Here is a 27419-nt window from a genome sequence, read left to right as displayed (position 1 = left end):
TTGGGACACAGATCAAGTGTTCAGCAAACATTTGCTGAACACAGAATGTGGCTCTACTCTTTCTGGCCGATCATGAGGAACCTATCTTTAACTCCCTGTCATTAGTTAGATCCAACTTCTAGTAATACTACAACTTTGTCTTATAGCCCACAAAGTGCTTCTACAAGAATTATCTCACTTGACTCAGTCAGGGAAGTTGGGAGGTAGGTAGGGTTGGTTTTATAATATCATCTCCAATTTACAGAAGAGAAAACAACTCAAGAGAGCTTAAAGTGACTTCTTCAAAGTCAAAGAATGAGTCCTGGGCCTCGTGTTTACTATACTTTTATCCAAGCCACCATAAACTAGACATATAAGCAGGGAGACAAATCTAAAACTGTGAATTATTATGAAACTGTAGGCCTTTAGAGAGAAACAGATGTTACCCAAAACAGATGTTCTGTAACAAAAGCAATATTAAACAAATGGGGAATGCAATTAAGGAAAAAGAAATCAAGATTTTTTAAAATGTTTTTATACAGAAATATTTTACAAAGATTTTACAACATAGCAAATCATTATGTCATACTATAGAAAGGAGAAAAAGATTAAACCTCAAGGATAAAGAAAGTGCTCAGAGCAACATATTGCAGTCTCCATGAAAGTGCATGAACAGTTAAGGCAAAGTACCCCACTGGTACTGGCATGTTGCAAAATGACTTGTAAAACAGTTTTTACTTGTAAAATATATATACAAAAGGGGTTTTTTTCCTCTATTTTTCTCAAAGATGTTTGAAAGGGATACATTTATGAACAGTCTTGCTCTACAACTAGGTAAAAATAACTCCTGGGTACAAAACAGTAAAAGTAAAAATGCTCTACCAAGCATGTTAAAAGTAAATCAAATGATTTATAAAACCAAACCTTTCCAAGTTTGGGCTTGCTTTCTACATTTAACTTGCCAGGCTGAAGGCTAATTCCCTCATATTCCACGACAGAGATCATTAAGGATAGCAACGTGAGTTAAATCCAGAACTTGCCCTTCGTGTGACTTTTAACTTCTAGTTTCTATGGCCGAACCACTGGCGTGTTTGAAGTCCTCATGCATTCACTGTGTTATAAATCTACTCTACAGCTTTGCTTCTATCTTCAGCTTACACAATAGCCATTTTATGAAGTGTTACATATGCTTAATACAATATTTTGCCCTAGCTGATAAGAAAAATACAAAGGTGGTCTCTAAAGTTAAACCATAAACCCTATTAGAGACTTCTAGTTAAGTATTTCATTTTTCCACATAGAGGTAAATCCCTTAACATCAATCGGATCAATAAGGATAATACTGGTTATCAAATTTTAATCTTCAACCTTGGAAGAGAATTTGTTTTTATAATATAACTGAGAATAAGATTTTTTTAAAAAGTAAATTAGCTAGACTTGAACAAGAGTGTTAGGGAAAACTGACATACCTGAATTCTAGTACAGATAATAAAAATCTGCCAAAGAATAACTTAATTCACATGACTAATCACTCTTTTATATAAAATTTTACCTACTCATGAGAAATAGGGAAAATCAGTGTTACTATTTTAGTCTCCATATTTAAACAGTTTTTCTTTCTCTATTTTTTTTCCACCCTTAAATATAAGGGAAATTAACCAGCTCATTTCTGCTGGCTCAAGTTTCCTAACTAGCTTTTAGCCCTCAAGGTATAGCTGTGGTAAAACCAGAGAGAGACACCGAGCCATTTATTGGAATTCTGAAGTACAAAATAGGCACATGTGCTCTACATAACCTAGTAACAGGGATAGCAACAGTTAAACTGTCTTACACATCCGATGTATTAGTTTGATTTGCATCTGTAACTTCTTTATCACTATGACCACAGACAAAAAGTTGGGAGCCCAGACTTTTCTGGGCAAATCGGAAATACATGATGTGGCCCATTGCCACAAAGGAGACTGAAATCAATACGAGCAAGCCGAAAGCTTCAGGATTTGGAGCCAGGATGACCATGATGAAATGCAGAAGATCAAGAAGATAGTTCATGGAGTTCTGTACACCATTTATAATGCCTCTCTCAGATTCGACTACATTTTCTTGCAGCAACTGTGTCACAGTTAAATCAAAGGACCAAAGACCTATAATAAAAGATAGTTTTTAGAGACTTAATTTTAACTTATAGCTGTACATTTCAGATTTACAGATTAAAAATCTGTTGACATGTGCAAAATACATACTTAACCCTATTACCTTCAAGTCACCATATGTATATTTATCATAGCCTAGCCTTAGAGAATTATTTTTCATTAATAAACACTGAGTTAAATTGTTTCAAGAAATTGTTTTTACAGCCACAAGACAAAAATAAGTCTAATCTACAAACTTCTTAATTCTGTTTTTCTGTGATTATTCATACTATGAAAGCAAAACTCTGAAATCAGAGACATAATAAATCCTATTAAAATTACTAGTATTTTTAAAGTTTAAAATGAGTAGACCTAATATATTGTTATCGTTGAAGTGTAAGGAAACTTTAAACCATTAATACATTTACTGTTTGGGTTCTAAAGCCCCTACAATAAAGCTGTCTTGCTTAAATATTAATGTCTTTGATAAATTAATGAACTGCTTTGTATCACAGGATAAATATGGTTTCATTTCAAGAACGATTTCAGGCAGAGATAATTCATCAGTACTCTATTAATGATTCCTTAAATTTTACTTTGTAAGAGGTCTTTACATTATGTTTCCTTCCAGAGCTATAAAATCCATTTGTTTGGCAAAGTACACAATAAACAAATGTCAGCTAGAGGAGACCTTTGAAGGATTTTTTTTTCCCTAACTACTGTCTTATTTGTTTTTTAATTTAAACCCCAACCCCTTTTTTTTACCTTGTCCCATTGACATATTTGTTAAATTACAGTCCTTTTGGTAAAGTTATAGCAATATAAAGACTCTAAATTACTAAAAGTATAATTATTATTGATAATATCTTTTGAAAAATTAAGTAAACTACATTAAAAGAGTAAGATATCCATTTAGTAAAAAATTTCAAGGCCTAACCATGTTTTAAGAAGGTATACATACATACACACACACACACACACAAATACAGACTTTTTAAACTATAAAATAAAAATTTCATAATAAGTGACTGGATTATACATAAGGATAAATAGTGGATCTTGCTTAAATTAACATTCAGGGAATATTTTAGACCACTTACTGCTGAATTATCTGAAACCACACTGCAAAAAGACACTTTAGTTCATTAATATACAAAAAGAGATTTCTTACCGATTCTAGCAGCAATGACGCCTGCAAACAGCAGACTGACAGAGATTATAGGCACAGATTTAGGACTCATCTCTGGGACAATATTAGCAGGATCAGATCCGTTTGACATGTGCATATCAGTTGTAGAGATGATTTCAGATATTTTTGTAGGTGTAATTGAAAGTGGTTCTGTTTGAATGAACCTAGAACGGATATCTTCAAAAGGAGAAACAGACAAGTCCAAGGGGCTTCCAGGCATGAACACGGAGATCACACACAAGATCAAACAGGAAAGCTGTGCAAATCCTGAGATCAGACCAGTCCGAACCAGGCCACATTTGTGACGTAGCCATGTAAAAGCCACAGTTCCCATTATTCCAGTTACGGCTGACGCTCCCATCAAAATACTGAGGATGGACCCGCTCAGCCCCTGAGTGTAGGCGTACCCTGTAGTGATGCAATCAAAGCCCAGGACAGTCATATAGAGGAAAGCAAGACCCATGCCCGCCAGAAACACCGGCTGATTGTAATAGGAGACCCATCCATCTCGGAAGGTGCGGAAGGGCTCAGCCATCTGGGAGGCACAACTTAGCTCTTGCTCATGTTCAAGTTCATGGATGTCAGGGTCTTTCTCACCCATTAGATGAGTTCCCTCCAGGGATTTTGGCTCAGTTTCTGTTAATAAAAGACATTATTATTTGAGGGAGGGGACATGGGGGAAAAAGCCAACTATCTTAGTATTTTTTCTTCTCCCCTCTCCCTCACCCATGGAGGGTATCACCCTTGGATACTACAATATAAAATGTATTTTCTTTTACTCATCTAAGAATTCCAGCTGAGGAACAATCTACAAGTATTTATGTTAAAGAAACAAAATACTATTGATACTTCTCCCCTCCTCTCTTCCCCTCTCTCTCAGAAATTATAATCCCACCAAAGTAAACATCAGGAAAACAGATCAGATAACATATAATAATTGTCTGGGGAAACACAGAATCTTATTTTCTGGGACCCTTTTAAGGTTACATTTGTTCAGAAGACCAACTTCCTCTTCTCTTCTTGAAAAATGCCCACCTCATGTCCTCACTCCCTTCCACTGTCTTACAAATGGCGTGTTAACTCCCTTCTTTATAGATTCCTAGGAATTCTCTTGTTCTCTTTCTCCCACTGTTCTTCCCATTACTATGGCTCAATTTTGCCCAGCCCTCCCTCAATGAATTGCCCCTCTGTGTTTGCTGTTCCTGTTAAGGAAAAGGGTCAGGGGTCCCATTCCAACTCCTTGAGGTTCAACCCAGAGTTGCTCCTCGGACCCTCAAGAGCCTGGGTTCTGACTTACTACCACATTGATATATTTAACCTCATGCAGGCCTTCAGTGGCAACTAAACCTGATATAAATTCAAAATTATTTCGGCCTTAACCAACATTTAAGGTCTGAAAATAAGAATAAAGGGATTAAACATTTTGTTGAGTTTACCTTTGTATACATTCAGCTGTTTCAACTCAGTTTCCTCTTTAGGAGCAGCTTTCACAGCTAGAGCAGGGGTTTTCTGATAAACTTTCCAGAGGAGAAAGTACTCCACACACATGGATACCAAATTCCATCCCGAAATGAAACCACAGCCAATGACTGGGGAGCCAAATGTCATAATCTGGCCTACAGCCATGGGGGCCAAGATGTTGGTTAACTGGTCAATCCTTCGTATTGTAGCATTCATATCTACAGAGGTAGGCGAAAGGGGCAGATAAGTATGCAAATCTATCAAAGACAGACTGCCCACTTACATAATACAACTCATAAACTAAGAGTGTAGACTCCTAAGATGTAAACTTCTAAAAGCATTCTGCAAGCAAACCATTTTGTTAGAAAATCATTTGTTGTTTGGATCAAGTCATATTAAATTTGCCTCAAAAATCGTGATTCCCCTGGGATTATATAAATGAGCCTGACATCAGCTTTTAAGAAATGAATTCGATAGTAACTCTACATTCATTTATTTCAAAAAGCATTTATTAAATGCCTATTATGAGCTAGGCACCATTCCGGCACCATAACAAAAAACGAAGAATATCCTTCCCTGTCTTCATGAAGTTTACACTCCCAAGGGAAAACAAAAATAATAAATCAACAAGCATGTAAATATAGAGCATGTCAGATGTTCATGAAATACTGTAGTGAAAAATACAGCAGAAAAAAAAGGGCATAGAGAGTGCTCAGGGGAAGGGGGAAATTTCAGTTTTATATATGGCAAGGTCAGGGAAGAACTCACTGAAAAAAAAAGAGAGCATCACAGCAGAGGCGTGAAGCAGCAGGAGGCAAAAGAGTGAGTCATCCGGATATCAGGGAAAAGACAATTCCAGACCAAGGGAAGTGCAAAAGTCCTGGGGCAGGAGGAGTTTGCCCAGAGGAACAGCGAGGAGGCCAGTAGGGCTGGAGCAGAGTGAGGAAGGGAGAGGATAGGAAGAGAGGCGGTCAGAGAGGAGAGAAGATTGGCCCAATCATGTAAGGTCTTAGTCTATTACTCAAACTTCAGTTTCTACACTGAATGACTCAGGAAGCCTTTGGAAGTTAAGGTACAGAGAGGTGGTATCACAGGACATATTTTTAAAGGTTTATTTTGGCTGCTGTGATGAGAAAACAGTGTAAAGTAAGTGTGTGTGTGGGTGTGTGTAGACAAGCACAGAGGCAGGGAGACAGGCGGGAGATGACGTGGCATGGAGCAGGACAGTAGCAATGGAAGTGGAGAAGTAGATACTGGATGTACTTTGAAGTAGAATCAAGAAGCCTTGAAAACAGATTAGGTATGCTATGTGACAGAAAGAGAAGTATTAAAGTTTTTACCCTGAGCAACTATTGGAAGGACAGAGTTTCCACTTACTGAGAAAGACAAGACTTCAGAAGAATCAGGTTTTGGACAAAAGAATAAGCATCTGGTTCTAGAGACGTTGATACATCTCTAGAGGCCCCGTCAAGCAGACAGTTAGTCGTACAGGTCTGGGGTCTAGGGAAGAAGCATGTGCCAGATTTGGGAGTCATCGGCAGCTTGAGTTTTGAAGCAATGACACTGGATGAGATCACCAGGGGAGTGAGGGTAGATGAGAAGAGACAAGGTCTGAGGACTGAGTCCTGGGCATGCCAATGTTCAGAGGTCAGGAAGATGAGGAGGAATCAGCAAAAGAGGAGAAAAAACAAGAGAGCAGGGTGTCCTAGAAGCCAAGAGGTAAGAGTGTTTCAAAGAGAGGGGAATAATCAACTGGCAAGTGACGCTGGTAAGGCAACGAAGATGAGCACTGACAATCAGCTCTAGATAGGTCACACGGAAGGTACTGAGGACCTCAAAAAGAATAGTTCTGGTAGAGCAGTAAGGGCAAATGCCTGATTGAAGTTGGTTTAAGAGATTGGTGCCAACTCCAGGGGACACCATTTCTATTATATTTTAAGTGAGTGGCACCCCCTGGATTCACAGTGTGAATGCTGCCCCCCTGGCATTATGGAAAGCAAGGCCCTGACCAAGCAAAGAAATTGGAAAGAGTGAGCACAGATATTTCTTTTTGTTAAGTTTTGTTCAAAAGAAGGACAAAGAAATGGGGTGACAGAGGGGTAAAGACAGGGATTTTTAAGATGAGAAAAGTTATAGCATGTTTATATGCTGATGCAAATGATACAGTAGATGAGAAGGGATGGAATCTGAATCTACTGCACAAGTGGCAGAGCTGTTCTTAGGAACGCAAGCAATTCAACAGTGTAGGTCACGTAAACGGTCTCAGGTACAAGTAGGAAGAGTGATGTGAAGGTGGGAGCACACGGAAGTTCTCTCCTCATTTTTCCATTTTCTCAGTAGAATACAAAGCAAGGTCATCAGTGAAAGTGAGGATGGGAGAGGAGGTACTGAATGTATGAGGAGAAAGGAGAAAGTGAGAAATAGTCCTTTAGGAAAGTGGGAGAAAGAAGGGACCAAAGAAAATAGTATGATCATCTGGCAGCATGAGAGGGCCAACTTGAACCCAATGGTCATGAGCTTTAACAGAGAGCAAAGTTGTACGTTTTTTACCAGCCATGTGCTACTGTGGAGAGCTGGATTTAAGCAAGGTCTTATGAAAGGAAAGTGACAAAAGGAGAGGAGGCCAAGTGAGCTGAGGGTATACACTAGGAGGCATTCATATGGGTGGAACAACTGATCTTGGAATTTAAGCTGGGTAAGGAGGAGAGACAAGAAAGGTCATGAGCAGTAAAAAGGTAGTGGAATTAATGGCTTGTAGGTGCCAATCAGGTTGGAGCATGGCTGGGGTACCAGGAGGAGTGAGCTGGAAAGACAGGAGGTATAGCTCAAGTCTTGGATGCTGGAGATTGAGATTATGAAAAGGGAGGGTTTAGTGGTGATACCAAGGTCTAGGGTATGACCATGGGAATGTAGCTGAGTCAGAGTAGAGGACAAGATGAATAAAGGAGAGGAAGTCAAGAAAATAACCTACTTTCTCATTCTCTATCTCACAGAGTAGAGTGAAAATTATTGAGACAAGTTCTCATCAATCATGTGGGGCGCTTTAAGGGAAAAGCAGTATGTGACTAATAAGTACATTAATAGAAAACTGCCATTATTCTCTCTCTAGTTCTTCCTGGTCCTCAACTGCCTTCCAATTAGTCCTATGTGTGCAGGATGCTTATATGATAACAGGAGAACTTTGACATATTTCACCTTTCGCTTGAGAGGCAAAGGCGGTTTTCATTGATCTTACACACAGCCATTTTTTGCCATGGCCTCATTAACTTCCATCTGCCCCTACTAATAAGCTCCTAACAGGGAAGTGTAGAATTGATCCAAATAACTCAATAATCTGAATCCAAAAATCAAGTACTAATGAAAATATACTCTTGGATCTGAAGGCCCCAGAACAAAAACAAAATTTAGTTAAAATGATTTGTTAATCTTTCACTACCTCCATTTTCAAGTGCTCATGAACCTTCCTAATGCCACAAATTTCTATCTTTTATTTAGAATTTAGAAATTTCTATCTCAGGAAGCTAATAATGTTTAGATGTAATGTAGTGTCAGAAAACAGATTTTATTTTTCTGAAGCAGAATGAATGAAATAATAATTTTGAAAAAGACTTAATCATTTTACTGTTAACAGGCTAGAGAAGAATTGGTCCTCTGAATGTGCAAACATATTCTTTTTGCAGGTTTGTATTTATTCTTACGCAAACACACAAATCTGTGCTCATTTAATTCCAATTTAACTGTTTTCAGCTACAGCTGTGGCACAGAGCATGACATTCAGTAACTACTTACTATTATAAAAGGTATGTTACATCTCATAGAATAATAATAAAAAACAGATTTGCTGAGCAAATAGTAGCTAGCAGGTTTGTCTACCTCAAATATGAAATCAATTTTCAGTCAATAGAGTTCAAACAAGAAAGTTATCTTTCGTACTTGATCAAGCCAACCAGTAGATGTTTCATTAGAATGGTGGACAAGAAAAACCTCAGAAGCTATTAATAAAAAGTGATTAACAAAGGAAATGAAAAAGAAAATAAAACAACAGATGGAATAAAAACTCAGGCAAAGGAAATGAGTTTCAGAAAGGTTTGACAGGTTAAGGGTCATGGCTCCAAAGAATGTTTTAATAAAACACTAAATCAAGTACCTAGACAAATTAGTTAACAGATTAATTAACAGTATTCATGTAGGAAACGAGCATCTTTCCTGGAGCTGTTTAAATTAGATGGTAACAGCGATATTTTGACCTGATGCCACTGGAGTTATAAAACTTTTCAACCTTCCAGGGAAAATTTCTCTTGTTCTTTACCCTCGGTGATACAACTTCCAATTTTAAAAACTACTCTGAAATCAAGAAACATTGGGATGAGGAAATGGGGGCAATTAGCATCCAGCTCACAACCTTCCCTCTTTATGGGCACACCCCTCCCCCATCACTCACTCACACACACACACACACACACACACACACACACACACACACACGCACGCGCGCGCGCGCACACCGGTTCAGCCAGCCCTGCCCCATCTCCTGCTTGGTTTCTAACAGTCTTTGCTGGCAACCTCAAAAATTTCTCTTCTACTTTTCCTTTACCCTCCTCCTTTTTTTCTGTTCTGTAACTCTGCCTTCTAGCAGGAATGGTACCAAAAACCCATGGTTAGAGCCTTGCTGACCCTCGGGATGGAAGAAGTTTCTGTTTCCTGTTTTGAAGCATGGTTTTTAATTAATTTTAAAACAAACATGGAGGTCAAAACCTGAGGAAAAACAACATGGAGGTTTTCCTTCATTAGGCTACTGACCCGTTCTAGGGGCTGGATTTGAAACAGCACCGCTTCCTAAGCTAATTCGCAGTGGACAAGAGTTCAACAGGCAGCTTACTTCCTTTCTTAAATTTGAGAAACTCCAGAAGGTTAGAAAATAGACTGGTTAGCCTGGATTTTTCCACTCTGCAATAATTCCTCAAATAAAGGACAGCTGAGAAATGGCCAGTCATATTTTTGTTATTTTTCTGGAATATCACTTTGTAGTCAGAAAGATCCCAGAAAGTTATGTGAGAAAGAAAATCATCTTAAAAGCCACTTTTCCCCCAAATACATTTCAACAGATATATATGTGATCTGTTTTCAAAATATATCTTTTTTGTGCCCTTCGAATTTTAAAACATGGACATGTATTACATCTGTAAAATTGCACACTAAAAGAGAACATAAATAACAGGGAAAAAACACCAAAAAAAAAAAAAAAAGGACAAAGTCTTATCTTTTAATTCCACGTGACAAAAAAGAGAGATGGAATTATTTCCTATTAGTAAATGATCACAGGAAGAAAAATCAGTGAGAATCACTACTTTAGCTCCAGAGAGAATTTCCTGCAATCCAGACTCACATGTGTTAATAAATTCATCTTCCACACTCACCATCCTCTAAAATCACTGTGGTATTTCTATCTGGAGCAGTATTATTACTGCTACCACAAAGTGACTACTTTTAAGCAAATTCTTCATTTTCTTCATTTAGACCTTCCACAGATTTTGTACCCTTTCTCTCAACCTCCTTTCTACCTTTCTTTTTTTTTTGGAAACCACGTGTCTAGTCAAACAAAGTTGCTTGCTGACCCCCGTACTCAATCTTGCCTCTGTGTCCTGATAAGCCACTGAAGTCATCAGGAATGGTTTCCTTGTCAGTCAGGATGGTTGGGAAATGTGTTTGTGATACCCATTATCTCAATGACCAGCAGAGTTGACTCAGCTGACCTGATCGGTAGATAGGTGTAGCCTTCCTCCTTTACTCTGTGTAATTTCAATCCAAGTTGTGTCTGGGTGCTGTATTGGGGGGCAGGTGGGGAATATCGAGTGAGGTGGGTCATTCTGAGCCCAAGTAATCTTGAGGTAATGGACGTGTTGCTTTGTAAGCACTCTTCAGACTTTCTTTGCTCCTCTTGTATATGTTTCCAAGGGACAACTAAGATGCAAGCTTTGTAAGAACCCATGTTCTATCCTGTATTTCTTTAGTATTCATAATAGCAGTTACATAACACCATACATAGTGTAACAAAAGTTACCAATTATGGCTTTAAAGTTGAAGGAATTAACTTCTAGAGTCTCTCCTAGAATTAAGTTGTTTCCATTTGTTTGGATAAACACAATATCCATAGTATAACCAGTAAGTACTGGTAATAATATCCACAGTATGACTGTTAAAATCACAAGTCAGATTTTCACTGTTCTAAGTATTAAGAAAACATTTAGAAACAGTTAACAGAATTTGAAAGAAAGAGCTCAAAAGAAATGTTCTCCTATTTGCCAGGTTTGCATAGAATAAAAGAGAAGGTCACTATCCTATAAATTAGCTTCATAACAGTGAGGTACATCTTTGCACTGAGACAGATAATGCTGTAAGAAAAAGACTATGACTTCAATTTATTATTCTTAAGAAATACTCGGAGAAAAAGGCTTAAGCTTCATTTACTACCACTGATTTAAAGGGAATCCTGATAAAACCCATTCGGTAGAAAGAGAAAAGCAAATTACCTGCTAGTTTGCTTCTGTCGTCTCCTGCAACAACAACAATCCAATCCCTTTGGATTGTGATTGCAGTAGCAGTACTGGCCAGGTTTGCAATATTTGCAATAGTGATGATCAGGATATAGCATGAAGTCTAAGGAATTACAGGAAAAAATTATTAAAATGTCAGTTTTACCATACTGTACCTACCTCACTGTACAATATAGTTTAAAATGGTCTTTGGTAACATAATAATAAAATTTCTATTTTAATTTCATTTCATAAAATCATAAGAAATCATTCTACTTTGTACGCATGAAACAATAAACACCAGTGGTCAAGTTAAAGGGCATAATGTCTTTCTAATCTGTATCATCTGTGGTACGCATAATACAAAAAATTTTAATAGTCATATGCACATTTATGTCACATAGTTATCATAAAGTGCTAACATAGGGGTGGTTTTTAATTTTCCCCACAAATATGTCCTTTGGAAAAAACAGTGACGGGGAAGTGAGAAGACTTGAATTTAAATCAGAGTTCTGACACTTTCCAGTTGCATGACAATGGGCAATCAGCTAACATCACTTTGTCTTACTTTTTTCATCAACAAAATGAAGGCAATAGACTAGAAGATTTCTTGTCCTACCTGGCTGTGAAACTCTACAATATCAATCCAGATATACCTAAGCAGATTAAATAGGAACATCAAATTCACTGCTTTCCACTACACCCATCTCTCTCCTCTTTTCCATCAAGCTATCATGAAATCAGAGTGTGGGAAGTTATCTAGTCCATGTCCTCAAACAGAAATACCACTTATTATTAGAAGAACACCATCATGACTGATTTATATACCTATATATATACCATTTCTTAAATGGTGTGAAAAAATTACAGGTTAATACTACTGAGCTTAAAACTAGCAACTGATTTATGTAACAAACTTAGAACTGCCATTAAAAAACAAACAGGAAGGGGCTTCCCTGGTGGCTCAGTGGTTAAGAAACTGCCTGCCAATGCAGGGGACATGGGTTCAAGCTCTGGTCCGGAAAGATCCCACGTGCCGCAGAGCAAGTAAGCCCATGCACCACAACTACTGAGCCTGCGCTCTAGAGCCCATGAACGACAACTACTGAGCCCATGTGCCACAACTACTGAGCCTGCGCTCTAGAGCCTATACTCTGCAACAAGAGAAGCCACCGCAATGAGAAGCCCGCGCACCACAACAAACAGTAGCCCCCGCTCTCCGCAACTAGAGAAAGCCCACACACAGAACAAAGACCCAATGCAGCCAAAAATAAATAAAAAAATAAAACAAAACAAACAGGAAAACAACCAATAGAATGAAATTTAAATTCAAACAATACTTAATGAAAGCCTGTTAAGGGCCAAAAGACAAAAATAGTAGGGGATATTAAAATAGACACAGAGATCAAAATTAACAGGCCCTAATTCTTAGAAAGGTATAACCTTCCAAGACTGAACCAGGAAGAAATAGAAAATATGAACAGACCAATCACAAGTAATGAAATTGAAACTGTGCTTAAAGATCTTCCAACAAACAAAATCCAGGACCAGGTGGCTTCACCAGACAGGTGAATTCTATCAAACATTTAGAGACGAGCTAACACCTATCCTTCCCAAACTCTTCCAAAAAATTGCCGAAGAAGGAACACTCCCAAACTCATTCTCTGAGGCCACCATCACCCTGATACCAAAACCAGACAAAGATACTACAAAAAAAGAAAATTACAGACCAATATCACTGATGAATATAGATTCAAAACTCCTCAACAAAATACTAACAAACAGAATCCAACAACACATTAAAAGGATCATACACCATGATCAAGTAGGATTTATCCCAGGGATGCAAGGATTCTTAAATATATGCAAATCAATCAATGTGATACAACATATTAACATATTGAAGAAGAAAAAGCATATGAACATCTCAATAGATGCAGAAAAAGCTTTTGACAAAATTCAACATCCATTTATGATAAAAACTCTCCAGAAAGTGGGCATAGAGGGAACCTACCTCAACATAATAAAGGCCATATACGACAAACCCACAGCAAACATCATTCTCAATGGTGAAAAACTGAAAGCATTTCCTCTAAGATCAGGAAAAAGACAAGGATGTCCACCCTCACCACTATTATTCAACATAGTTTTGAAAGTCGTAGTCACAGCAATCAGAGAAGAAAAAGAAATAAAAGGAATACAAATTGGAAAAGAAGTAAAACTGTCACTGTTTGCAGATGACATGATACTATACACAGAGAATCCTAAAGATGCTAACAGAAAACTACTAGAGCTAATCAATGAATTCGGTAAAGTTGCAGGATACAAAATTAATGCACAGAAATCTCTTGCATTCCTATACACTAATGATGAAAAATCTGAAAGGGAAATTAAGGAAACACTCCCATTTACCATTGCAACAAAAAGAATAAAATACCTAGGAATAAACCTACCTAGGGAGACAAAAGACCTGTATGCAGAAACCTGTAAGACACTGATGAAAGAAATTAAAGATGATACCAACAGATGGAGAGATATTCCATGTTCTTGGATTGGAAGAATCAATACTGTGAAAATGACTACACTACCCAAAGCAATCTACAGATTCAATGCAATCCCTATCAAATTACCAGTGGCATTTTTTATAGAACTATAACAAAAAAATCTTAAAATTTGTATGGAAACACTAAAGACCCCAAATAGCCAAAGCGGTCTTGAGGGAAAAAAACAGAGCTGGAGGAATCAGATTCCCTGACTTCAGACTATACTACAAAGCTACAGTAATCAAGACAATATGGTACTGGCACAAAAACAGAAATATAGATCAATGGAACAAGATAGAAAGCCCAGAGATAAACCCACATACCTATGGTCAACTAATCTATGACAAAGGAGGCAAGGATATACAATGAAGAAAAGATAGTCTCTTCAATAAGTGTTGCTGGAAAAACTGGACAGCTACATGTAAAAGAATGAAATTAGAACACTCCCTAACACCATACACAAAAATAAACTCAAAATGCATTAGAGACCTAAATGTAAGACCAGACACTATAAAAGTCTTAGAGGAAAACTTAGGAAGAACACTCTTTGACATAAATCACAGCAAGATCTTTTTTGATCCACCTCCCAGAGTAATGAAAATAAAAACAAAAATAAACAAATGGGACCTAATGAAACTTACAAGCTTTTGCAAAGCAAAGGAAACTACAAACAAGGCAAAAACACAACCCTCAGAATGGGAGAAAGTATTTGCAAACGAATCAACGGACAAAGGATTAATCTCCAAAATATATAAACAGCTCATGCAGCTCAATATTAAAGAAACAAACAACCCAATCCAAAAATGGGCAGAACACCTAAATAGACATTTCTCCAAAGAAGACATACAGATGGCAAAGAAGCACATGAAAAGCTGCTCAACATCACTAATTATTAGAGAAATGCAAATCAAAACTACAATGAGGGGCTTCCCTGGTGGCGCAGTGGTTGAGAGTCTGCCTGCCAATGCAGAGGACACGGGGTCATGCCCCGGTCCAGGAAGATCCCACATGCTGCGGAGCGGCTGGGCCCGTGAGCCATGGCCGCTGAGCCTGTGCGTCCGGAGCCTGTGCTCCGCAACAGGAGAGGCCACAACAGTGAGAGCCCCGCGTACCAAAAAAAAAAAAAAAAAACTACAATGAGGTATCACCTCACACCAGTTAGAATGGGCATCATCAGAAAATCTACAAGCAACAAATGCTGGAGAGGGTGTGGAGAAAAGCGAACCCTCTTGCACTGTTGGTGGGAATGTAAATTGATACAGCTACTATGGAGAGCAGTACGGAGGTTCCTTAGAAAACTAAAAACAGAATTGCCATATGACCCAGCAATCCCACTACTGGGCATATACCCAGAGAAAACCATAAATCAAATAGTGCATTGCAGCACTATTTACAATAGCCAGGTCATGGAAGCAACTTAAATGTTCATCGACAAACGAATGGATAAAGAAGATGTGGTACATATATACAATGGAATATTACTCAGCCATAAAAAGGAATGAAATTGGGTCATTTGTAGAGACATGGATGAATCTAGAGACTGTCATACAGAGTGAAGTAAGTCAGAAAGAGAAAAACAAATATCATATATTAATACAGATATGTGGAACCTAGAAAATGGTAGAGATGAACCGGTTTGCAGGGCGGAAACTGAGACACAGAGGTAGAGAACAAATGTGGACACCAAGGAGGGAAAGCGGTGGCGGCAGGGGTTGGTGGTTGTGGTGTGATGAATTGGGAGATTGGGATTGACATGTATACACTAATATGTATAAAATGGATAACTAATAAGAACCTGCTGTTAGAAAAAAAAAAAGAACAAACCAAGCAAAAATCTAAACATCTTATAAATGTATACTAGTTGCATTAAGTCAATTATGTAATCTGTTCCCTGCATTACCAAATTCTGTATATCAGTTTTAAATCAAGTGCAGCACATTGTCTTTACACTGCATTCCATGCTCTATTTTACACATGAGCATGTTTCTGAGAAATTGCATTTAAAAAATGAAAAATGTAATACTATTTTCATAATTTCTTATATTACAAAAACAAACATACACTCTCATAGAGAAACTTGGTCTATAGCACAATATTATTTTCATAATGTATATAAAGTCCAAGTTCAGTCTGACAATAGAAACTCTCCTTCCTACACTTTTCAAACCTTCTCTGTGTGTTGCATACATCCATCACTCAGAGAAACTGTGCTTCCCCTATTTTCATGCCTTTATGAATGCCAGTCCATCATTCCAAAAATAAATTTTAAAAACGAAGAGGGATTGATGGGAAGATGGATGTGCCAATGGATAAATATATGATAAAGCAAGTATAATAAAATGGCAGAAGTAGAAACTAAGTGGTACGTATGTGGGTGTTCAGTGGAGAATTCTTCTAACTTTGCTGAATGTTTGAAATATTTCATAATGAAATCTTGGGAGAATAACATCCTATTTTCAAGGCCCACCTAAATGGCCAACCCAGAACTCCATTTTTCTCGAAGGCACTTAATCATGCTACCATGTATCATAGTTATTATGTGTCACATCTAATCTCCCTACAGGATCCACACTTGAATCATTTTTCTATCATTCAAATGCATCTAATACAACTTACACACAATAATCATTCAACAAAGGGGAAGGAAATACTTTGACTACAGACTGAAAATAATCACTGTTCTTTAGTAATACTACTAATAAAATTATCTTCAAATATTACAAAAAAAAAAGAAGTATCCTACTGGTTTTGACATGCTATGTTTAAATTTTAAAAATTATCTTTCCATTCTGAATATGTTCTAATTTCCATGCTGGTTTTTTCTCTGACGTCCATGTATTTCTGGTATCTTTAAATTTGTAAATATACAGTTATTAAAAAAAAAATTAACAGGCCCTATTTGTGAAAAGACACTCCCTTAAAGAGTTTTCATCTTTTACCAATAACAGACATTCAATTTTCTACCATCAAGAATCTTGTTGAGAACTTACAAGAACCCATCCATGGTACATGGTCAGAAGGTCTTTTTTATGTAAGAAAACCATCATCAGGATGATTCCACACAGGATGACCGAAACATTCTGGATCACCAGTGAAGTCTGGGCCACTATACAGAGAGAGAAACAAAGTGTTCATACACCAAAACATCTCAAAGGAGATGTTTTTATCCATACATCACTGTTCTACTGTATTAATGCATATGCAAATTACTACAAGAAATAAAAATATTCCTGAAGTAAATTCTGCCTCAACTATTTCCAGTAGGGCCCAGCATACCACATCAGACCAGTAAAACTTGCAGACAGAATAAAGAACTACCCCTCATTTTTCCTGTTAGTTGAAGCCATTCATAATGACCACATTTTCATTTTCACAGTTTATTCACTTTAAAGTTTACTGTCATAAACAGAACTATATTAACTACATAAAAAAGATCCACCTTTCAGGGCTTTGTAGCTTAGGCAAAAATAAGAACATGTAGGAGGTTATGGAGGAGGTTAAGTAAGAGGTCATGGAATCCATAACCTAGATGGCAGGCTGAACTTGGTAAGATCGTATGGATAAACAGGAAGGACATATAAAAAATTGCCAAGAATAAAGCAGCAGTGTGTTCCTTTTACTAAAGTTATTTGCATTGTTATGAAATTCTAAACTACACCTTTTCTCACAGAAAATGCCAACTTTCTGAGACTGAGGCACCCATGTAGATAAAGGACTGGCATAAGGACAGGTTAGGATACCAGGTAAGGACACCTTGTAGTCTTTTCTCTGCCACTAACGAGGGAAGATGATCTAGGGAAGAATACTTAATATCTCTTATGTCTGCGTCTATAAGGCGAGGATATAATACATACCTGCCTTCCTTACTTTACGGGGTCATTTTGATGCTCAAATAAAATACTTTGAAAGCACTTTGAAAAATACAGAGGGTTGTATATGTAAGGTATAATTACAGCTCTTGCCTTTAAGGACAGTAAAGCTCATTCTGGCTTGGAACATTATATCAAAGCCTTGAGACAAAACAAACTGCTTTCTGAAATTAATTTGAAATAAAATCCCAACATATAACTCATTCATTCATTGCACAAGGCTATTAAATATCAACTGAATGAGGTTCTTGGCTTTCAGGACCCCACAGACCAGAGGAAAGGTAGACATGTGAAAGGATAATTATAAGTGCATAAGTGCAATAGCAGAGGTATTAACAAAGCTTCATGGGAGTGCAGGAAAAAAAAGTGTCTCTGGTTAACTCAGCCTAGAGACATCAAAGAAGATTTTCATGGAGGTTGTCACATGAGTTGATTACATAGGATAAGTGCAAGATTGCTATCCCACCACACTCTTCTTCATCCAACTCAACATTCTATCCTAAACTACAATTTCAGTGCTCAACAGTCATAAGGTTAAAGGTCTCTATGTATAACATTCCCACGTTCCTATGTATAATGATGTAAAGAAGTAGAAATTGTTTTTCCAGGATACAAAACCTTTTTCTATATGTGTTTTGGTCTATCGATTCTCAAAATAGAAAAATGTCCATCTTGGCCATTTTACTAATAGCATCCAGTCCTGGAATTTGATAATCCAGTTGCTCTCTATCCGGGGGCAGTTATCCTGCACTGAAAGAAACAGATACCTCAGTCTTTCCCCAGTGTCTAGGATAGACATGGCCAGGTCTTAGCATTATCAACTGAGGAACTAAGGAAAATTTTGCCCTGAATTATTATCCAAATTGCCCTTATATTCTGAATAATTAAACTGTTCATTCACTTTCTCTCTTTCCTATACAATACTTAATGATTTCAGTATTAATGCTCTAGAATAAATGTTAATATATTATCACTTCTTTTTTCTTCAAAAATGTATAATTCAGCTCTCTGTGATCCAGACTCAGGTATTCTTTTCTGAATCCATTGTTTTCACTTCCCCTACATACCTGCCTATATAAAACACAGTAACCCAGAGGATAGATGTTAAAGCTGTTAAACGAACTCCAGTGCAAGTCATGGTTAAAGGATGCCAGAGTTAGGTAAACTCTTAATGTTTAACATGGTTCGCAGAAAAGTGCCACAGTGTTAATCATTAACATTTGTAATTTACGAACAGCCAAAAAATATACCCCACAAAATCTATAAACTCAGTATCCTGGCATCCCAACTTTGGGCAGGAGCCCCAGGACCCTCCATGCAGAGGTGCTGCCACTGAGCACCCCATCACTCAGGTGGCGGCTGCAGACGCAAAGTGGGTTAGTCACAGAGGTTTCTCTCTAGCTCAGGCACTAGTCCCACAAACACAAAGGCTTTTATAACACCACTCACCTTTAAGTCTGGCATTCTTATCCACCCAATCACCAATGATGGCTCCTAGGACCAGAACAGACCCTGCCACCACCAGCCCGTAGACTGCAGTCAAGAGAAGGCTGTTTCCATAGAGCTCTACCAGAAACACAGACACTGCAAAGTGCCACATCCGATCCCCCTTGAATAAGAGAAGATAAAAGGTTCTGATAAAATGTTGTATGTTGCTAGTCAATTATACTCAAGAAGTTGCTTCCTTAACAAAAGGGCACTTTCTAGCTACATTACAAGATTCTCAAAGTCAACAATTCCTCTATGGATTGAATGTAGTCAGGTGTTAAAACTGTTTGTCCTGGCACAATGGAAAATATTCTTGCCCAGATACTAAGTAAACCCGAAAAAAGCACGATGTTAATGAAACAAACGTACTCCCTATCATTCTAGAAAAAAATACAGTTTCCAAGCCCAAGGAGGTTTTTTTGAGATAAAACCTGTTCCTTTTTGTATCAGGTTTCTAGCCAGGCCTGGGATTTACCTATCCTGATTTGAAAGGCATAAAGGAGTTTGCTATTGAACCAGAATGAAACAAGTATAGTTTACAAATATCAGTTATGCCTTGAATGTCAAGAAAGAGCCAGTTTCCCAATTTGTAAAATGGTAAGAATGGACTATATGACCTCTCAAGTTTCTTTTATCTCTAACATTCTAAAATCTATGTTCTATTTTCATAAATAAATTTCAAAGTCATAAAACAGCAGAACAATCAGAAAGATGAAGTTAATATGTGCAAATTCTGGCACCATATGAATGAAGATGTTAGAAATCAATACGTAAGTAGTTATTTAGTTATTTTCGACGCAGTAGTTATTTTCGACACAGACGAGTTTTGAAAGGGGAAAAAAACTATTTCTTCACTCCAGAGTATATAGGGAATTTTGGAATTCATTGCTGCAAAATGTGGAATAACAGAAGCTTTTAAATGAGTCAGGCAAATTAATGTGTGAGAAATCTATAATGGACCTTGATATGAGCTTTTAGGCTCCATCCCTGACTTGTTAGGTTAACCTAAAACAGGACAACAATGTTCTATCATAACCTATCCCTAAGAAATCACTACAGGAAACTAAATTCCCAGGCTAGGCTCCTTATGGATTGGAAGAAGTACTACACTCCTAGTTCTTTCCAATGTCTCTTAACATCCTCCTGAAAAATTTAATGTATAAGGAGCAAAGTATTATCCTAGTATGGCAAATGCTTTTAAGCATTTAATAAAGGCAAGACAACAATCTCATGCATCCAAAGTTAAACTGATGCGCATATTCTGTAGCAATCATTTACAATAAACTTCATGTACACCAGTATTTCTCAAGTGGGGGGTGATTTTACCCTCTAAGGATCACTAAGCAATGTCTGGCGCTATTTTGGGTTGTCACATCTGCGAGGATAGATTTACTACTGGCATCTACAGTCCCCCACAACAAAAAATTATCCAACCCAAGATGTCAATAGTGCCAAGGTACAGAAACTTTGGTGTAGAGGATTATGAACATTGTTTAGAACCACAATTTAAAATTAACATAAGATTAGGGCCTTGAGGGATAGGGTGAACATGGCCAAGTAAACGTTAAAACAGACACTGGAAGCCAGTGGAAATACCATACTTGAAAGACTGATTCTCACTCGATGGTCTGGAATGTGAGCTCTAGAACCTTCTGCACTCTCAACCCTCAGCACAGTGCACAGCCCAGAGTAGAAACACAACAAATAACTGCGGAATCAACAAAGGAGTGGATATGCCGTGGATCCCGGCTGTAAATGAGTACAGAATAAGACTTATTTATGAACTATATTGTTCTGCTACGTTAGATTTGCTCCATGAATGTTCAAGAAGTTTGACGCTTAATCAGTACCATAATTCATATTTCTGGGACAGCTTTTTAAAGTTTGCTTTGAAAACAGAAATCTTTTCCATTTCCGTTGGAATTACATTTCAAATACCCTTGTACTAAATGACTAAAAATATATTTACACATACAATTTGTAACCAACAAAAAGACAAGTTCACACATTAAGATAAAAATGTCAATAAGAATTGGGGCTTCCCTGGTGGCGCAGTGGTTGACAGTCCGCCTGCCAATGCAGGGGACAAGGGTTCGTGCCCCGGTCTGGGAAGATCCCATGTGCCGCGGAGCGGCTGGGCCCGTGAGCCATGGCCGCTGAGCCTGCGCGTCCGGAGCCTGTGCTCCACAACGGGAGAGGCCACAACAGTGAGAGGCCCATGTACCACAAAAAAAAAAAAAAAAATGTCAGTAAGAATAACAAATTAAGCTATTTTCTTAATCTTTAACATGAGAAACAAATTTAGATTTGATTAGAATAAAATAGCATGAGGTGAGGGGAGGTACTTTATCCTAATCTCTATTCCTCTGAAAAGACAAAAACATATGAATGCCTCAAATGATAGGTTGCCTCCCTGAGTGAATTTCCTCTTTCTTAACATAAAGAATAAGAAATATTATCCCACTACTATTGCTTCTTCCTTTTTGAAAAAAATTTATTTTTATTGAAGTATAGTTGATTTACAATGTTGTGTTAGTTTCTGGTGTACAGCAAAGTGATACAGTTATGTGCTCTTTTCCATATTCTTTTCCATTATGGTTTATCACAGGATATTGAATATAGTTCCCTGTGCTATACAGTAGGTGCTTCTTTCTTTCTTTGTTGTTTTATTTTTTCGCTTTAAAGCAGGACTTGAAACAAGTGCTACGAAATGAAAGTTTTCTCTCTTGCTTATGCCTGTATGGCATGCCTCCTCCTTGATGGACAGGAATAAAACTGCTCCACTTGGGACTTCCCTGGTGGCTCAGTGGTTAAGAATCCAACTGCCAATGCAGGGGACAGAGGTTTGAGCCCTGGTCCGGGAAGATCCCACATGCCACAGAGCAACTAAGCCTGTGTTCCCACAAGCCACTACTACTGAGTCCACGTGCCACAACTACTGAAGCCTGCGCACCTAGAGCCTGTGTTCTGCAACAAGAGAAGCCACTGCAATGAGAAGCCTGAGCATCGCTACAAAGAGTAGCCCCCCCTCGCCGCAACTAGAGAAAGCCCGTGCACAGCAACAAAGACCCAGTGCAGCCAAAAATAAAATAAATTAATTAAAAAACAAACAAACAAAAACTGCTCCACTTGCCCCAATTTCCAAAGTGTTTAGGCTTTAAGAAGTAACAGACTCTACACTCACAAAGCCCAAGAATCAGGTAAACTCTCTGTAAAGGTTGACTAAGTGCAATCTCAGGCCCACCCAGCCATTCCTTCCTAACATCCATTTCCTGCCCACCCACAAGCTCTCATCATACTTTGAAGATTTGTTTACATGTTCATCTACCTCCAGTGCACTGAGAGCCAAAGGCCAAATGAATGTCTGTGAATGAATGATCACAGTCATTAATGCATTGAATACTTTTTGAGAGGCTACTATGTACTCAACAATACTGCAGGCACTAGAGATTCAGCAGTGCGCAAAAATCAAGATTCATGCTTTCATGCTGCTTGCATCCCAGTGAACAGAGACCCAGTGAAAACAAATCTAGAATAGGTCAGGTGGTATAAATGCTATGAGGAAAAATGCAGTAGGGTGGGGCAGGAAGGTGGCATTTTGCATGAAGTAGTTAAAGACCTATGAGAGAAACCCAAGGAAGTAAGATCTGGCACCATGCAGACATATGGCATATAAATGGAGACAGTCCATAGCATAATGCATAAGATATCAGCACTGGCCACCCTTTTTCACTGCCTTACACTGTTAGTTATTCTTTTGTAATTAGATATATTTTTTTAAAGCCCAACCTGAATTATATTATAAGCTCCTTGATGACAGGATCCACTTCTTACCATACTTTGTATTCCAGTAGTATAGAGTAAAATATATTGATCCACTGGCAGAAAGAAATGAAGTCAGAAATAAAAAGTATTCAACCTCACACAAACCTAATGCAATATAACCTTCTACCCTAACACCTCTATACTCAAGTGTATAGGAAACCATGGATCGGCAGAGTCAGTAGGGTAATGCATAGATAGGCATGCATATGTATGTATATACATATATAATAAATAAGCAGACATCTTTTGTTGTAATAAAATCAGGCAAAGTGTCAAACAGGAGACAAAACTCAAAAGATTGAATTAGAGAGCATTCCTCTTTTACACTCCTCTACAATAACTGAAAATCCACTACAACTTACACGACTACAATTGCTGTGTTTTGTTTTGTTTTGTTTTAATCCAAGTTTCCCACAAGAACTCCTTTTGCTCAATTTACTGTAAGACTGGAGTAAGCATCTGTCACTTTTCTTGTGTTTTCCATTCATGACAAAAAAGATCCTCCTGGAGCAACCACAGTTCCACTCCTTTGGCAAATCTGACCTGCCAACCTAATAACAAAAGGTCGCATAAACCTTAAACTTAATCAGTGTTTGGAAGTTAGGCACCTTCTTCCCCTAAGAGATAGGTCCAGACCACAAGGTGAGAATTTCAGATACTATCTCCATCACTTACTGGGTTTTTTAAAATACTTAATACTTACTGAATTAAATTGGAAGAACAATTTAATTGGATTTAAATTAATTAAGGGTAGTTTCACTCAATTTCTATTCAGAATCATCAGTTATTGGAAATGAAACTCAAGCCAAGTCCACCTTGTTTACATGTATTTGCAGAGTCATCCCTGTCTAAGCCTCTGGGGAGAAAGAAGCTGGCCTTTCTAAAAAAGCCATCTTTGAACTGCTATTTCTTAAAGAGCTGATAACTTAGCTTAATAATTTCCCAAGGGCATGGGTACAGGTTTCCTCATACAATAGTTTGCATTCATGTCTTAAGAACGATCCAAAAGAAGTTTCCAGTTTAAAAAGAAAATAACATTCACAAAATTTACTCTCAAAATTCTTTCCCCTTACTTACGGTTCTTTTAAATTAAATATCATACATGAGGCATGAATAGAATTTACACAGGTTTATTGCTTTTAAACAGTAAGACCAATTGTTTAATTTAAAAGATTCTAATCATCATTAATTAAATACACATCTAGCATCCCTTGGGGATTATTCTTTTGGGTTGAGGAGTGTTGATGGAGGAATCCAGGCCCACAGAAACACTGGGACTCTTCCAAGACCATGGAAGAAGTCAGAGGGAGACTTATGAGTCAGTTGCTGATTTTTGTTGGATGATGGTTTTTAAGATAGACTGAGATGCCCCACACATATCTAGCTACAGATAACATTTTAAAAGACCAGAATTTTCACCACTCAGATATTTGTTCTTGGGGTCAATTATATTTAAATTAACCTTAGAATGCTATTTTTAGCCTAACTCAGTCACTCCACTATTCTACTGTATTTTCATAGCGCAGTTGGCTGGAACTTATAATTTTAACAAAAGAAGAAAACAGAGAAATATCTTAAAATGTGAAAAAATAGAAGGTCCATGAGACATCCATCCATTCTTAGTAGCAGATATTACCATTTATTAACCCTTGTAATGCAAAATACAATTTACAAACAATGCAAATAGTCCTGTCCTTGTTAATCCTGTTTTTGGATAGCTGCCAGTCTACATAAAGTATGATAGCTCAATAATTAATAGTAAATTAAATAGTAAATAGTAAATTAATTTACTAACACCTATGGGAAAATATCTTTGGTGAAAATAACTTTTTTGTTAGAGCATGTATGTTTGGTTCATTTATTTCTTTAGCTGCATGACAAAACTGCAAGATGGCTTAATACAACTGGCCCAAATGAGAGGCAACAAGAAATTGTGCAAGCATGTTGTAAGAATTACTGTAGATTTTCACTTACCCATGTAGATAGAGAATGACCAAGGTAGAGAAGGAATTTTGCAGAGATCAGGTAGTTTGCTAAGGATCCTGCAAAGACACACAGTAGGCAGATAAAAAGCGTATTTAGTCACTTGAGTGAGCTGAGATTGGAATGCTTACTCATTTGTCCTTATTCAACATAATTATTAAAAACTACTTTGTGGGGCAAACCATGTACATTTCATCAAGTCATCTAGAAATTGATAGGTCGATGAAAAATTCAGCACGACCTCTTGGTCAATAACTGCATAACTTCACATACAGTGAAAAAAGCTCTTGTTTCAACATTCTTTAACTCCATTTTATTTTTGACAAGATAATCCAAACTACCCAGTCTACTTCTCCATCCTTGCCTGTGTGCACGCCCCTTTTCCCATACCTTGAAATGCCTTTCTTCCTTAACCCCCAACAAAATATGAGTCGAACGAGCTACTAATCACACTGGTTAACAGCTGAGTCACATTTCTCCAAAACCTGCGTGGAGGTGCCGGTCTCCACTGCGCAACCTGTTTCTACCACATGCGTTCGGTCCACTCACCACAGCATCTTCCCAGGCGGTTTTGCTCTCTTGCCCTGGTCATGACACCAGGCGCCCCCCGCTTGCTCTTCTGCTGCTACGGCTGCCGCTCCTGCTGAGGTGCTTGTTAAGAGGAGTGCAAGGAACTGAAGAGAGCACCGTTGAAAACACAACAGCTCTGTGCAAAAAGCCTCCGACGACGACTATACCAAAAAAACACAAAAAAAACAAAAGGAAAACGGCCCGGGGGTCTTCTTTTTGTCTTCCTTCCAAACTTAGCCAACACTGTAGCTGAAGTTGGAAAGGCAAAGCCTTATGGAAGCGGGTGGGAAGGCTCAACAGGCCGGCCGAGCTGCGTCGGGTGCCCTGTGTGTGCTGCCGCCGCCGCCGCCGCCGCCGCAGGCCCGGCTCAGGCCGGCCCTTATACGAGGCCTGGGGCGGAGCTCCGGCCGCCGCCGCTCGGGCTGCCCCTCCTTCTCAGGGCCATCTGGGCGTCCCTGCAGCGCGAGGCCAGGGGCCCTGCCGCCCTCCACGCCCTTGCCAGGAGTCGCCGCCCGCCCGTGGCGCAAGGGTCCGACTGGCCGCGAGCAACCCGCGAGCCTGCGGGGACCGTCGCCGGACGAACTCTGCTCGCCGGGTTTTCCGCCCTCCGGGAGGCCGCGACAAGAGATCGGGGAGGTCGGGCGGCCGGGAAGGGCAGGACCGCGCGCCCAGCCGGCGGGGCGGCGGGGAGAGGCGAGCGGCAAGGCCGGGGCCGAGCCGCGCTTCTTTGCACCAGCTGCCTGGCCAGTCGGGGAGAGGGCGGCTGCCAACGGTCGTCGTGCAAAGCGCCAGCCCAGGCTTGGGGGTGGGGGAACATCCTTTTTTTTGTTTTGTTAACGAAAATCATTTTTAATATAGGTATCTAAATAAATATAATCCGTGTCACAGTGGCCGCTTTCCTGGCCTTCCCATTCCGGCCCGCCTGCGGCAGAGAATGTCTTTTCTTCCCAGGACTGCATAGCGGGGCTTCCCTCAAAGAGCCAGAATCAAAGGGCAGGAAGGGGCGCAAAGATCAGAGTACAGCCCTCTTCAGAGGAGTAAACGGAGCCTTGGAAAGGTTAAGTCCCGCAGCGACTCAGGCACCCAGCTCTAGCCCAGAGCTAGGGTCTCCAAATCCTTCCTGAAGATGCAACCAGGAGGAAGCAGCCCAAGCGGTTCCTTTACCAACCTTCCTTCTCTCTCAACGCCCTCTGGCCCTCGCCCGCACCTACGCGTCCCTTCCCCACCTCTCCTCCAAGTGGCTTAGTATAGCACAGGCAGTTACCAGGAATACCGGTTATCCCAGTTGTGTCCCTGTCCAGATAAAGCCATTCGGTGGCCTCCTGGAGGGGCCAGTGAATGACTCTGAAGAACACCAGACTTGAACCTTCCTTGACTCTTCCACCTCCACCCCTACCACCTCTGTGCCAGAACCCCTGGAGTCCCTATAGCCCCCTGGTTACCTTACCCTTCTCAATCTCCTCAAAACCGGGGGACTGGATCCTACACATTGAAACTCCAACGAGATTCCACACCCTGAGCACAGGCCGGACTGACACCCAGTAGTGAAAGGAGACACACGGGAATATATGCCCTGTTATCAAGACTGGCAATTAGGAGCCGCAGAGTTCGAGGGGTGGGGTGCAGCTGGATTCAGTTGGGATGTGGTCTGGAGGTCAGAGATAGGGGATTTACAGTTTAGGTACTGCTGTTAACTGCCTTTGTCCTTTTCAAGCCTTCTTTTTTTTTCCTTTCTTTCAAAACACTTTCAAGTCCTTTCTCTTCTCTCCTGGAGAAGTTTGGTTTGTTGTCTGAAGTTGGAGAACAGGGTCATGTATCCACATGTCCTTGAGAAGTAAACCAAGGCACAC

General features: G+C 39.1%; 1 protein-coding gene across 1 annotated transcript; it reads right to left on the bottom strand.

The window, feature by feature from the left end:
• Nucleotides 1–486: 486 nt before the first annotated feature.
• SLC40A1 (solute carrier family 40 member 1) lies at nt 487–26025 on the bottom strand. Its single transcript, XM_029225332.1, has 8 exons — nt 25549–26025; nt 24991–25058; nt 19153–19312; nt 16825–16940; nt 11289–11415; nt 4734–4976; nt 3280–3933; nt 487–2120 (listed from the first exon to the last, which is right to left on the bottom strand). Exons 1-8 carry the CDS (start codon nt 25589–25591, stop codon nt 1807–1809), a joined length of 1725 nt encoding a protein of 574 aa, XP_029081165.1. The 5' UTR covers nt 25592–26025; the 3' UTR covers nt 487–1806.
• Between the last annotated feature and the right edge of the window lie 1394 nt (nt 26026–27419).

Source organism: Monodon monoceros, unplaced genomic scaffold (genome assembly GCF_005190385.1).
Source record: "Monodon monoceros isolate NGI ecotype Baffin Bay Population unplaced genomic scaffold, NGI_Narwhal_1 Super_Scaffold_16, whole genome shotgun sequence".
Classification (NCBI taxonomy): Eukaryota; Metazoa; Chordata; class Mammalia; order Artiodactyla; family Monodontidae; genus Monodon; species Monodon monoceros.
Note: the sequence above shows the minus strand (reverse complement) of the source record. Positions and strands in the feature narration are given on the sequence as shown.